This window comes from Nerophis lumbriciformis, linkage group LG18 (genome assembly GCF_033978685.3).
Source record: "Nerophis lumbriciformis linkage group LG18, RoL_Nlum_v2.1, whole genome shotgun sequence".
In the NCBI taxonomy this organism is placed as follows: Eukaryota; Metazoa; Chordata; class Actinopteri; order Syngnathiformes; family Syngnathidae; genus Nerophis; species Nerophis lumbriciformis.
The window spans coordinates 44,977,735-44,990,907 of record NC_084565.2 but is presented as its reverse complement, the minus strand read 5'-3'; the positions used below and the strand labels follow the sequence as shown (position 1 = coordinate 44,990,907).

General features: G+C 41.4%; 1 protein-coding gene across 1 annotated transcript in view; it reads right to left on the bottom strand.

Annotated features, from left to right (window-relative positions):
- The window catches only part of LOC133618015 (excitatory amino acid transporter 5-like), a 55,351-nt gene that overhangs the window by 7,349 nt on the left and 34,829 nt on the right, over positions 1–13,173 (bottom strand). Inside the window, exons 6-8 of the mRNA XM_061978468.1 lie at positions 8,637–8,736; positions 8,282–8,515; positions 5,050–5,244 (exon numbers count right to left, since the gene is read on the bottom strand). Of these exons, the coding sequence (XP_061834452.1) occupies positions 5,050–5,244; positions 8,282–8,515; positions 8,637–8,736 (529 nt within the window). The remainder of the gene's footprint in view (positions 1–5,049; positions 5,245–8,281; positions 8,516–8,636; positions 8,737–13,173) is intronic.

Genomic DNA, 13,173 nt, shown 5'->3' with positions numbered 1-13,173 from the left:
ACAGGTACCGACAGGCCAAGCGGTGTGCGGCTTCAGCGGTCGCGGAGGCAAAAACTCGGACATGGGAGGAGTTCGGGGAAGCCATGGAAAACGACTTCCGGACGGCTTCGAAGCGATTCTGGACCACCATCCGCCGCCTCAGGAAGGGGAAGCAGTGCACTACCAACACCGTGTATGGTGCGGATGGTGTTCTGCTGACCTCGACTGCGGAAGTTGTGGATCGGTGGAGGGAATACTTCGAAGACCTCCTCAATCCCACCAACACGTCTTCCTATGAGGAAGCAGTGCCTGGGGAGTCTGTGGTGGGCTCTCCTATTTCTGGGGCTGAGGTTGCTGAGGTAGTTAAAAAGCTCCTCGGGGGCAAGGCCCCGGGGGTGGATGAGATCCGCCCGGAGTTCCTTAAGGCTCTGGATGCTGTAGGGCTGTCTTGGTTGACAAGACTCTGCAGCATCGCGTGGACATCGGGGGAAGTACCTCTGGATTGGCAGACCGGGGTGGTGGTTCCTCTCTTTAAAAAGGGGAACCGGAGGGTGTGTTCTAACTATCGTGGGATCACACTCCTCAGCCTTCCCGGTAAGGTCTATTCAGGTGTACTGGAGAGGAGGCTACGCCGGATAGTCGAACCTCGGATTCAGGAGGAACAGTGTGGTTTTCGTCTTGGTCGTGGAACTGTGGACCAGCTCTATACTCTCGGCAGGGTCCTTGAGGGTGCATGGGAGTTTGCCCAACCAGTCTACATGTGCTTTGTGGACTTGGAGAAGGCATTCGACCGTGTCCCTCGGGAAGTCCTGTGGGGAGTGCTCAGAGAGTATGGGGTTTCGGACTGTCTGATTGTGGCGGTCCGCTCCCTGTATGATCAGTGTCAGAGCTTGGTTCGCATTGCCGGCAGTAAGTCGGACACGTTTCCGGTGAGGGTTGGACTCCGCCAAGGCTGCCCTTTGTCACCGATTCTGTTCATAACTTTTATGGACAGAATTTCTAGGCGCAGTCAAGGCGTTGAGGGGATCCGGTTTGGTGGCTGCAGGATTAGGTCTCTGCTTTTTAAACATGATGTGGTCCTGATGGCTTCATCTGGCCAGGATTTTCAGCTCTCACTGGATCGGTTCGCAGCCGAGTGTGAAGCGACTGGGATGAGAATCAGCACCTCCAAGTCCGAGTCCATGGTTCTCGCCCGGAAAAGGGTGGAGTGCCATCTCCGGGTTGGGGAGGAGATCTTGCCCCAAGTGGAGGAGTTCAAGTACCTCGGAGTCTTGTTCACGAGTGAGGGAAGAGTGGATGGTGAGATCGACAGGCGGATCGGTGCGGCGTCTTCAGTAATGCGGACGCTGTATCGATCCGTTGTGGTGAAGAAGGAGCTGAGCCGGAAGGCAAAGCTCTCAATTTACCGGTCGATCTACGTTCCCATCCTCACCTATGGTCATGAGCTTTGGGTCATGACCGAAAGGACAAGATCACGGGTACAAGCGGCCGAAATGAGTTTCCTCCGCCGGGTGGCGGGGCTCTCCCTTAGAGATAGGGTGAGAAGCTCTGTCATTCGGGGGGAGCTCAAAGTAAAGCCGCTGCTCCTCCACATGGAGAGGAGCCAGATGAGGTGGTTCGGGGCATCTGGTCAGGATGCCACCCGAGCGCCTCCCTAAGGAGGTGTTTAGGGCATGTCCGACCGGTAGGAGGCCACGAGGAAGACCCAGGACACGTTGGGAAGACTATGTCTCCCGGCTGGCCTGGGAACGCCTCGGGATCCCCCGGGAGGAGCTGGACCAAGTGGCTGGGGAGAGGGAAGTCTGGGCTTCCCTGCTTAGGCTGCTGCCCCCGCGACCCGACCTCGGATAAGCGGAAGAAGATGGATGGATGGATGGATAACAGCACTCTTACATGTCACTGACTTCTATACACTCTCTTCTAAGCCATCTGGCCCAGGACTGGCAGGAAGGAAGGAAACGTTGTATCCCAAAGGAACCTTACTGGTAAAGAAGGACGAGCGGGGGTCAGAGGTGAGGCAGTAGCGTGATGGGAATGTATGGAGGTCACGTGGGGGCTTTTCCCCGCAGATAAGCGGATCACTTGCAGTATGGAATTATGAAGGAACACGTGGTGAGGAAAATAAACAGATGGATGCAAATAATGTGTGTACACAATGACTAGTTACTACTGAGCGACTACACTACTCGCACTCAATCCACAATGTTTGAATATGCTACTTACAGAAGTAAAATCAGCTTTCTTCTTTCTTAGGAGAATAATTGCATGTGCACATTTATTAAGTGAGTACATGACAACATCATATTTCCACACATTGACATAAGATGTTGATTTTCTTAGGTCAAACCTTCCCTTACACCAGCGGCTGGCAACCCAAAACTTTGAAAGTCATATTGGACCAAAAATACAAAAAAACTAATCGGTCTGGAGACGCAAAAAATGAAAAAGTCTTATATAAGTGTTATAATGAAGACAACACATGATGTAAGTGTCTATATTAGCCTACTATCAAAATGACTTTAAAAGTCTTATATAAGTGTTATGATGAAGACAACACATGATGTAAGTGTCTATATTAGCCTACTATCAAAATGACTTTAAAAGCCTTATATAAGTGTTATGATGAAGACAACACATGATGTAAGTGTCTATATTAGCCTACTATCAAAATGACTTTAAAAGCCTTATATAAGTGTTATGATGAAGACAACACATGATGTAAGTGTCTATATTAGCCTACTATCAAAATGACTTTAAAAGTCTTATATAAGTGTTATAATGAAGACCACACAAGGTGTAAGTGTCTATATTAGCCTACTATCAAAATGACTTTAAAAGTCTTATATAAGTGTTATAATGAAGACAACACATGATGTAAGTGTCTATATTAGCCTACTATCAAAATGACTTTAAAAGTCTTATATAAGTGTTATGATGAAGACAACACATGATGTAAGTGTCTATATTAGCCTACTATCAAAATGACTTTAAAAGTCTTATATAAGTGTTATGATGAAGACAACACATGATGTAAGTGTCTATATTAGCCTACTATCAAAATGACTTTAAAAGTCTTATATAAGTGTTATAATGAAGGCAACACATGATGTAAGTGTCCATTTTAGTTATATTAGCCTACTATCAAAATGACTTTAAAAGTCTCATATAAGTGTTATAATGAAGACAACACATGATGTAAGTGTCTATATTAGCCTACTATCAAAATGACTTTAAAAGTCTTATATAAGTGTCATGATGAAGACAACACATGATGTAAGTGTCTATATTAGCCTACTATCAAAATGACTTTAAAAGCCTTATATAAGTGTTATGATGAAGACAACACATGATGTAAGTGTCTATATTAGCCTACTATCAAAATGACTTTAAAAGCCTTATATAAGTGTTATGATGAAGACAACACATGATGTAAGTGTCTATATTAGCCTACTATCAAAATGACTTTAAAAGTCTTATATAAGTGTTATAATGAAGACCACACAAGGTGTAAGTGTCTATATTAGCCTACTATCAAAATGACTTTAAAAGTCTTATATAAGTGTTATAATGAAGACAACACATGATGTAAGTGTCTATATTAGCCTACTATCAAAATGACTTTAAAAGTCTTATATAAGTGTTATGATGAAGACAACACATGATGTAAGTGTCTATATTAGCCTACTATCAAAATGACTTTAAAAGTCTTATATAAGTGTTATGATGAAGACAACACATGATGTAAGTGTCTATATTAGCCTACTATCAAAATGACTTTAAAAGTCTTATATAAGTGTTATAATGAAGGCAACACATGATGTAAGTGTCCATTTTAGTTATATTAGCCTACTATCAAAATGACTTTAAAAGTCTCATATAAGTGTTATAATGAAGACAACACATGATGTAAGTGTCTATATTAGCCTACTATCAAAATGACTTTAAAAGTCTTATATAAGTGTCATGATGAAGACAACACATGATGTAAGTGTCTATATTAGCCTACTATCAAAATGACTTTAAAAGCCTTATATAAGTGTTATGATGAAGACAACACATGATGTAAGTGTGTGTTACATGGCCTTTCCCTTTAACAACACTCAGTAAACAGATGCTGGCTTTTGAACTTTGCGCCGAGAACAATCCGGATGGTTCCTTTCTCTTTGGACGTCCACAGTTTCTAAAAACAATTTGAAATGTGGACTCGTCAGACCACAGAACACTTTTCCACTTTGCATCAGTCCATCTTAGATGAGCTCGGGCCCAGTGAAGCCGGCGGCGTTTCCTGGGTGTTGTTGATAAATGGCTTTGGCTTTGCATAGTAGAGTTTTAACTTGCACTTATAGATGTAGCCACCAACTGTAGTTACTGACAGTGGTTTTCTGAAGTGTTCCTGAGCCCATGTGGTGATATCCTTTACACACTGATGTGGCTTTTTGATGCAGTAGCGCCTGAGGGATCCAAGGTGTGTAATATCATGGCTTACGTGCAGTGATTTCTCCACATTCTCTGAACCTTTTGATGATATTACGGAGCGTAGATGGTGAAATCCCTCAATTCCTTGTTGAGAAATGTTGTTCTTAAACAATTTGCTCAGGCATTTGTTGACAAAGTGGTGACCCTCGCCCCCGTCCTTGCTTGTGAGCATTTCTTGTTTTTATACCCAATCATGGCACCCACCTGTTCCCAATTAGCCTGCTCACCTGTGGGATGTTCCAAATAAGTCTTTGATGAGCATTCCTCAACTTTTTCTCACTCTTTTTTGCCACTTGTGCCAGCTTTTTTGAAACATGTTGCAGGCGTCACATTCCAAATTAGCTAATATTTGCCGAAAATAAGAACGTTTGTCAGTGTGAACATGAAATATCTTGTCTTTGCAGTCTATTCAATTGAATATAAGTTGTTTTATTCTCTTTTTATTGACCATTTACACAATTTGACAACTTCACTGCTTCTGGGCTTTGTAAAAGTGTAAAAGTGTAAAAGTGTAAAAGTGTAAAAGTGTAAAAGTGTAAAAGTGGGGTGTGCAAAAACTACCATGCAGCAAAATATGGCGGCCGCTCCACTGACCTGATGGTGATGATCTGGCCAAAATCCAGCTCGTAATTGTTGACCTGAGCGATGAAGATGGCCGCCACGGCCTCGTAAAGCGCCGTGCCGTCCATGTTGATGGTGGCGCCCACGGGCAGCACGAAGCGGATGATGCGGCGATCGATGTGGTTGTTCTCCAGGAGGCACTTGAAGGTGATAGGCAACGTGGCGGAGCTGCAGACATGAAAAAAAAAAAAAAACGAGCTCGTGATCACACCTCCACGTGCTCGCCGTTGAGTAGTGATGGGTTGATGAGGCGTCATGAAGCGTTTCGACACATTGCAAAACTGTATTGATACTGTGTCGATACTGTGTCACTAAATACTGACATCTGCTGGACATTAAAAATCCCTACAGGCAACCTATGGACCGACTCAACTGACACTGATTTGATGCCCTAGTACAGGGGTCACCAACCTTTTTGAAACCAAAAACTACTTCTTGGGTACTGATTAATGCCAAGGGCTACCAGTTTGATACACACTTCAATAAATAAATATATTGTCATTTGTAAGTTACACGTAAGTGTGATTCAAACAAGAATAGCTAAATAAATACATTTATATATATATAAAAAAATGGGTCTGTCATTCCGTCGTACATTTTTTTTTCCTTTTACGGAAGGTTTTTTGTAGAGAATAAATGATGAAAAAAAACACTTAATTGAACGGTTTAAAAGAGGAGAAAACACGAAAAAAAAAAAATCATAATTTTTAAACCTACCGTATTTTCCGCACTATTAGCCGCACCTAAAAACCACAAATTTTCTCAAAAGCTGACAGTGCGCCTTTTAACCCGGTGCGCTTTATACATGGATAAATATTAAGATTCATTTTCATAAAGTTTCGATCTCGCAACTTCGGTAAACAGCCGCCATCTTTTTTCCCGGTAGAACAGGAAGCGCTTCTTCTTCTACGCAAGCAACCGCCAAGGTAAGCACCCGCCCCCATAGAACAGGAAGCGCTTCTTCTTCTACTGTAAGCAACCACCCGCCCGCGTAGAAGAAGAAAAAGCGCGCGGATATCACCGTACGTTTCATTTCCTTTGTGTGTTTACATCTGTAAAGACCACATAATGGCTCCTACTAAGCGTCAGGGATCCGGTTCATGAAAAGACGCAATCTCTCCATCCGCACACGGACTACTATTTCACAGCAACTGCCTAAAGACTTTCAAGAAAAGCTGGCTACTTTTCGTGCATATTGTAAAAACAAGATAGCTGAAAAAAAGATCCGGCCAGAGAACATTATCAACATGGACGAGGTTCCACTGACTTTTGATATTCCTGTGAACCGCACTGTGGATACAACGGGAGCACGTACGGTGAATATTCGCACCACAGGGAATGATAAGTCATCCTTCACTGTGGTTCTAGCTTGCCATGCTAATGGCCAGAAACTTCCACCCATGGTGATATTCAAAAGGAAGACCTTGCCAAAAGAGACCTTTCCAGCCGGCGTCATCATAAAAGCTAACTCGAAGGGATGGATGAAGAAAAGATGAGCGAGTGGTTAAGGTAAGTTTAAGTTTACGCGAAGAGGCCGGGTGGCTTTTTTCACGCAGCTCTGTCCATGTTGATATACGTATGTTTGTGATTGCACATTTGCGTACATTTTGGGAGTGAACAGAGTTGTTAGAACGCTGGTTTTTAATATATTATTAAAGTTTGACTGACCTATCTGACTGTTTTTTTGACATTCCTTTAGCGCAGTTAGATGCGGCTTACAACACGGGGCGGCTTATAGGTGGACAAAGTTTTGAAATATGCCGTTCATTGAAGGCGCGGCTTATAACCCAGGGCGCCTTATGGTGCGGAAAATACGGTAGTTTATCTTCAATTTCGACTCTTTAAAATTCAAAATTCAACCGACAAAAAGAAGAGAAACACTAGCTTATTTGAATCTTTTTGAAAAAAATTTAAAAAAAGAATTTATGGAGCATCATTAGTAATTTTTCCTGATTAAGATACATTTTAGAATTTTGATGACATGTTTTAAATTGGTTAAAATCCAATCTGCACTTTGTTAGAATATTTAACAAATTGGACCAAGCTATATTTCTAACAAAGACAAATCAGTATTTCTTCCAGATTTTCCAGAACAAAAATTCTAAAAGAAATTCAAAATACTTTGAAATAAGATTTAAATTTGATTCTGCAGATTTTCTAGATTTGTCGGAATAATTTTTTTGAATTTTAATCATAGTAAGTTTGAAGAAATATTTCACAAATATTCTTCGTCGAAAAACCAGAAGCTAAAATATTTATTATTCTTTACAATAAAAAAATTTTTTTTTTACTTGAACATTGAATTAAATTGTCAGGAAAGAAGAGGAAGACATTTAAAAGGTAAAAAGGTATATTTGTTTCAAAATCCTATAATCATTTTTAAGGTTGTATTTTTTCTCTAAAATTGTATTTCTAAAAGTAATAAGAAGCAAAGTAAAAAATGAATGAATTAATTTAAACAAGTGAAGACCCATCCATCCATCCATTTTCTACCGCTTATTCCAAGTGAAGACCAAGTCTTTAAAATATTTTCTTGGATTTTCAAATTCTTTTTGAGTTTTGTCTCTTTTAGAATTAAAAATGTCGAGCAAAGTGAGACCAGCTTGCTAGTAAATAAATACAATTTAAAAAATAGGAGGCAGCTCACTGGTAAGTGCTGCTCTTTGAGCTATTTTTAGAACAGGCCAGCGGGCGACTGATCTGGTCCTTACGGGCTACCTGGTGACCGCGGGCACCGCGTTGGTGACCCCTGCCCTAGTATATACAATAATATAAACCAAGTCATTTAGGATTATTTCATATCTTCATTTAAATAAAAATATATTTTTATCTTTTTTAGATACAGTCAATAAATAATGTGAACATGTATCATAACATGGAAATCTAAGAGAACGTGTTGTGGATGATTGTGGAATGGGAATTTTTTTAATATTATTTTTTTACACATTTTTATAAAAAAGTTTTTCCGACGTATTACATTTTAGACGATTTCTCTTCTTAGTTATTATTTCTCCGGCTGTAGAAAAGAGCCGCTCACAGGGCACAGAGGAGGCGACACAGTTGGCGCATCGGTCACGTGACCAAAACAGCTCATGATCGGTCACGTGACTTTCTAAAACCGACACAGGGTTTTGCTCTATGAGCTCGACGCATGCGCCGATGCATCGGTGTTGCCGGACCCATCACTAGCGTTGAGGTTTGTTACCTGGAGGATGTCGCCAGGGCGATGAGCAGCGCCTGCAGGATGCCGCGGATGTAAACGATGGGGCTCTTCTTGGTGATGAAGAAGTACATGGCGGGCAGGATGAAGAGGCCGTGGAGCACCAGGCCAAACACCACCGTGACGGCGTAGAAGCCCAACTTCTTGCCCATGGCCGACGGGTCGCTCATCTCCAGGATCTTACCGGCCACCAGGAACACGATCCCAAACGGGAAGTACCTTGCGGGGCGGGGGAAGTGGCGAGCAAGCACAATGTGATTAGCGTTCGGGCAGGAGCCAACTCAAGGGAAAAACATGTCATCGTTCCCTTGAGGAGCTTTTATTCTGTGGTTGGACTCACCAAATAACGATGGCCACAATTCGGAGCACGGCCTCATTTAGACTCTGGCAGAAGTTGACCAAGGCGCTGCCGTTTGGACCCATCCTGCCCAACATGATACCTGCCAGAACGCCATTGGTTCAAACATCACAGCAATGCCCCGTGCAGGGATGTCATTGAGGGATTCACATGTAGCACAATGAGATGTAAGCAGGGGATCATGTGTACATTCCTGCAACTTCCTGTTTGTAAAAAAATATATTTTTATTAGTATTTATTTAATATACTAACAGCATTTCATGATTAATATTTATAAATGAAGATTCCTAATAAATGACACTAGAATAAGCACACATTTGATTGGTAAATCATAGTGTAACGACCTGGAATGACACTTTATGTGGAGTTGTCCGACTTTTTGTGTGGCTGTAAACGCATCACTGGCTAAGTGCCATATGTGCATGTGTTGGCGCAAGTGAGAAAGAGCGAGCGGCTGCTGTTGATATAACAAAGTTGCTTTTGGTCTGGTTTGTACTGCAGAAAATGACCACTTTTGCTAGATATAATTTTTTTACTAATGTTTTGGTGATGTGTTTATGGCCGACAATAAAGAGTTTTGCTCGGTAAAGTGATGGATGGAATTCATGTCCTCAAAGCGTCTCGACAGACGTTACAATATTTGAACAATGATGACGAAAACTGTTTTCTCTGTCGTGTCCATGTGTCGAAAATTGTTATGCGCTTATTTTTTTATTTTTTTTTAGATTTGCCGTGCGCAGATGACGCTTGAGCAGTGCGCAATTGCACAGGCGCGCACCTTAGAGGGAACGTTGCATGTAACAGCCAATAATGTAGGAATTTGCCTCCGGATTTCGTTATTAATTATATCAATTGTTTAAAATAGACTGTCCATTTTACAGTAAAAACTTTACATGTATAAAATTTTACTGTAAAATATAGTGGGGGTTTTTACAGTACCGTATTTTCCGCACTATTAGCCGCACCTAAAAACCACAAATTTACTCAAAAGCTGACAGTGCGGCTTATAACCCGGTGCGCTTTATATATGGATTAATATTAAGATTCATTTTCATAAAGTTTCGGTCTCGCAACTACGGTAAACAGCCGCCATCTTTTTTCCCCGTAGAAGAGGAAGTGCTTCTTCTTCTACGCAAGCAACCGCCAAGGTAAGCACCCGCCCCCATAGAACAGGAAGCGCTTCTTCTTCTACTGTAAGCAACCACCCGCCCGCGTAGAAGAAGAAGAAGCGCGCGGATATTACGTTTCATTTCCTTTGTGTGTTTACATCTGTAAAGACCACAAAATGGCTCCTACTAAGCGACAGGTTTCCGGTTCATGAAAAGACGCAATCTCTCCATCCGCACACGGACTACTATTTCACAGCAACTGCCTAAAGACTTTCAAGAAAAGCTGGCTACTTTCCGTGCATATTGTAAAAACAAGATAGCTGAAAAAAAGATCCGGCCAGAGAACATTATCAACATGGACGAGGTTCCACTGACTTTTGATATTCCTGTGAACCGCACTGTGGATACAACGGGAGCACGTACGGTGAATATTCGCACCACAGGGAATGAGAAGTCATCCTTCACTGTGGTTCTAGCTTGCCATGCTAATGGCCAGAAACTTCCACCCATGGTGATATTCAAAAGGAAGACATTGCCAAAAGAGACCTTTCCAGCCGGCGTCATCATAAAAGCTAACTCGAAGGGATGGATGAAGAAAAGATGAGCGAGTGGTTAAGGTAAGTTTACGCGAAGAGGCCGGGTGGCTTTTTTCACGCAGCTCCGTCCATGTTGATATACGACTCCATGCGCGCCCACATCACGCTGGTTTTTAATATATTATTAAAGTTTGACTGACCTATCTGACTGTTTTTTTGACATTCCTTTAGCGCAGTTAGATGCGGCTTATAACACGGGGCGGCTTATAGGTGGACAAAGTTTTGAAATATGCCGTTCATTGAAGGCGCGGCTTATAACCCAGGGCGGCTTATGGTGCGGAAAATACGGTAAATAAAACAGTACCACTGTTTTTTGGGGGAGGATTTACAGAAAAAGCCGGCAGCTTAGTTGCCAGAATTTTAGTGTTAAATTTACATTGTTTATGGAAAAACGGTACAAGTTATTTTTTTATTTTGGCAACTTAGCTGCCAGTTTTTCTACCGTAAAAATAAACGTAGTCTTTCCATCTCCAGTAATACACCGTTAAAAACAACAACTATAGATTTTACAGTCAAAAACCGGCAGCTCAGTCAACAGAATTTTAACCCAAAAAACAGTAGTAGTTTTTTTCAATTTCCAGTAATATGCTGTAAGAAACAACGTAAAATGTATTGTCGTTTCTATTAATTTGATGGGTAGTTTGCTGTAAAGTTCAGTATTTATTTTTTATTTTTTTAGACAAAAACGTGATTGTAAAGTATGATAATATACTGTAATATTTATTGCAATAATGGATACTATTAAAGTCCAAAAGGCATGCAATTTCAAGCAGTACATATATTTTTTCTGTCAAAATTGAAAAAATTACCGTATTTTCCAGACTATAAGGTGCACTTAAAATCTTTTTGTTTTTTCCTCAAACCTCGACCGTGCCCCTTATAACCCGGTGCGCCTAATGTAAGGAAGTTTGGTTGTGCTTACCCAATCAAATGCAGTCACTGATGATGTTTGACTCCGTTTCACCAATCAAACAGAGCCAGGCGGTCACATGATTAACTGCACATAAAGTTTCAGCGGCAACAAGCTTAAGCTTACATGAACTCAACGTCAAATTTGAGGAAGCACATGGCGGTAAGTAACGTTAGTAGATATTTTGGCTGTCACCGTAGGCTGATGTTAGCTTCCCTGCTATGAATCATTGTCAAATGTACATCGTGTGGGGACATTTATTAACGCACTGCAGACTCATAGACACACACACACACACACACAGTCGCACACACACACGCAAGCATACAAACATCAATCACAAGTGCACAGTTGCGCAAAGGCTAACTTGTTATTAGGGCCCGCATGGCCCATTGTATAAGGACTCCCAAAGGGCGTCCTTATACAATGGGACATAAGGACCTATTGAATTTGTAAGGTTTTATTCTTTATTCTTTATTCTTCCGCCGCCACATCAAACTGTAATTTGACCCACTTATTAGGGCCCGCATGTCCCATTGTATAAGGACTCCCTTTGGGAGTCCTTATACAATGGGACATAAGGACCTATTGAATTTGTAAGGTTTTATTCTTTATTCTTTATTCTTCCGCCGCCACATCAAACTGTAATTTGACCCACTTATTAGGGCCCGCATGTCCCATTGTATAAGGACTCCCTTTGGGAGTCCTTATACAATGGGACATAAGGACCTATTGAATTTGTAAGGTTTTATTCTTTATTCTTCCGCCGCCACATTAAACTGTAATTTGACCCACTTAACATGCTTCAAAACTCACCATATTTGACCCACACATCAGGACCTGCGAAAATTGCCTTTTTAAAAAAAAAACGAACCACAAAACTCAAAATTGCGCTCTAGCGCCCCCTAGGAAAAAAAAAAACTAGACTGCCTGTAACTCCCACCAGGAAGGTCGGAGAGACATGAAACAAAAACCTCTATGTAGGTCTGACTTAGACCTACATACTATACCTACTTGTATATCCTCGGGCAAAAATCAACAGGAAGTTGGCAATTCCCCCTTCAAGACAAAAAAGTACTAAAAACAGTCACTTTTGCCTCTTTGAGCTGTAATTTGACCCCCTTAACACGCTTCAAAACTCACCAAACTGAACGCACACATCAGGACTGGCAAAAATTGCGATCTAATAAAAAAACCTAACCCCAAATTTAAAAATTGCGCTCTAGAGCAATTTTTGAATAAAACGGAGAAAAAAACTGCTCCTCGGAAGAAAAAAAATGACAAAACTGCCTGTAACTCCCACTGGGAAGGTCGGAGAGACATGAAACAAAAACCTCTTCGTAGGTCTCACTTAGACCTACATTTCATAAATTGACACCCCCCCCTGCAAAAATCTACAGGAAGTTTGCTATTCCCCCTTCAAAACAAAATTTTTGTAAAAAACGGTCACCTTTCTTCAAAATCTATCTCCTCTGAGGGCGTTTGTCGTTTCGGCTTCAAACTAACACAGGAGAGAGATTAAACCCTTGTGTATAAAATAACAGAACAGCGTTTTAATACCTGCTCCGGTTTTGATTTTATGACCCTTCAAAGACCCGCTGCGCTGATGCTGCTGCGCTGCTGTTTTTTTTTAAGATGGCTGCTTAAAAGCAGGAAGCACCAACGTGCCCACACAATGCAGACAAGGTAGGTACACTAGACAAAAGTCTTGGGACACTTCGGACTAAAAATGGACAAAATTATTGGGACACTTGGGACTACAACTTCACAAAAGTATTGGGACACTTACGACTACAAGTAGACAACAGAATTGGGAAACTTATTAATACCACTGGACAAAAGTATTGGGACACTTACACTGGACAAAAGTATTGGGACACTTGTGGCTTAAACTTGACAAAAGT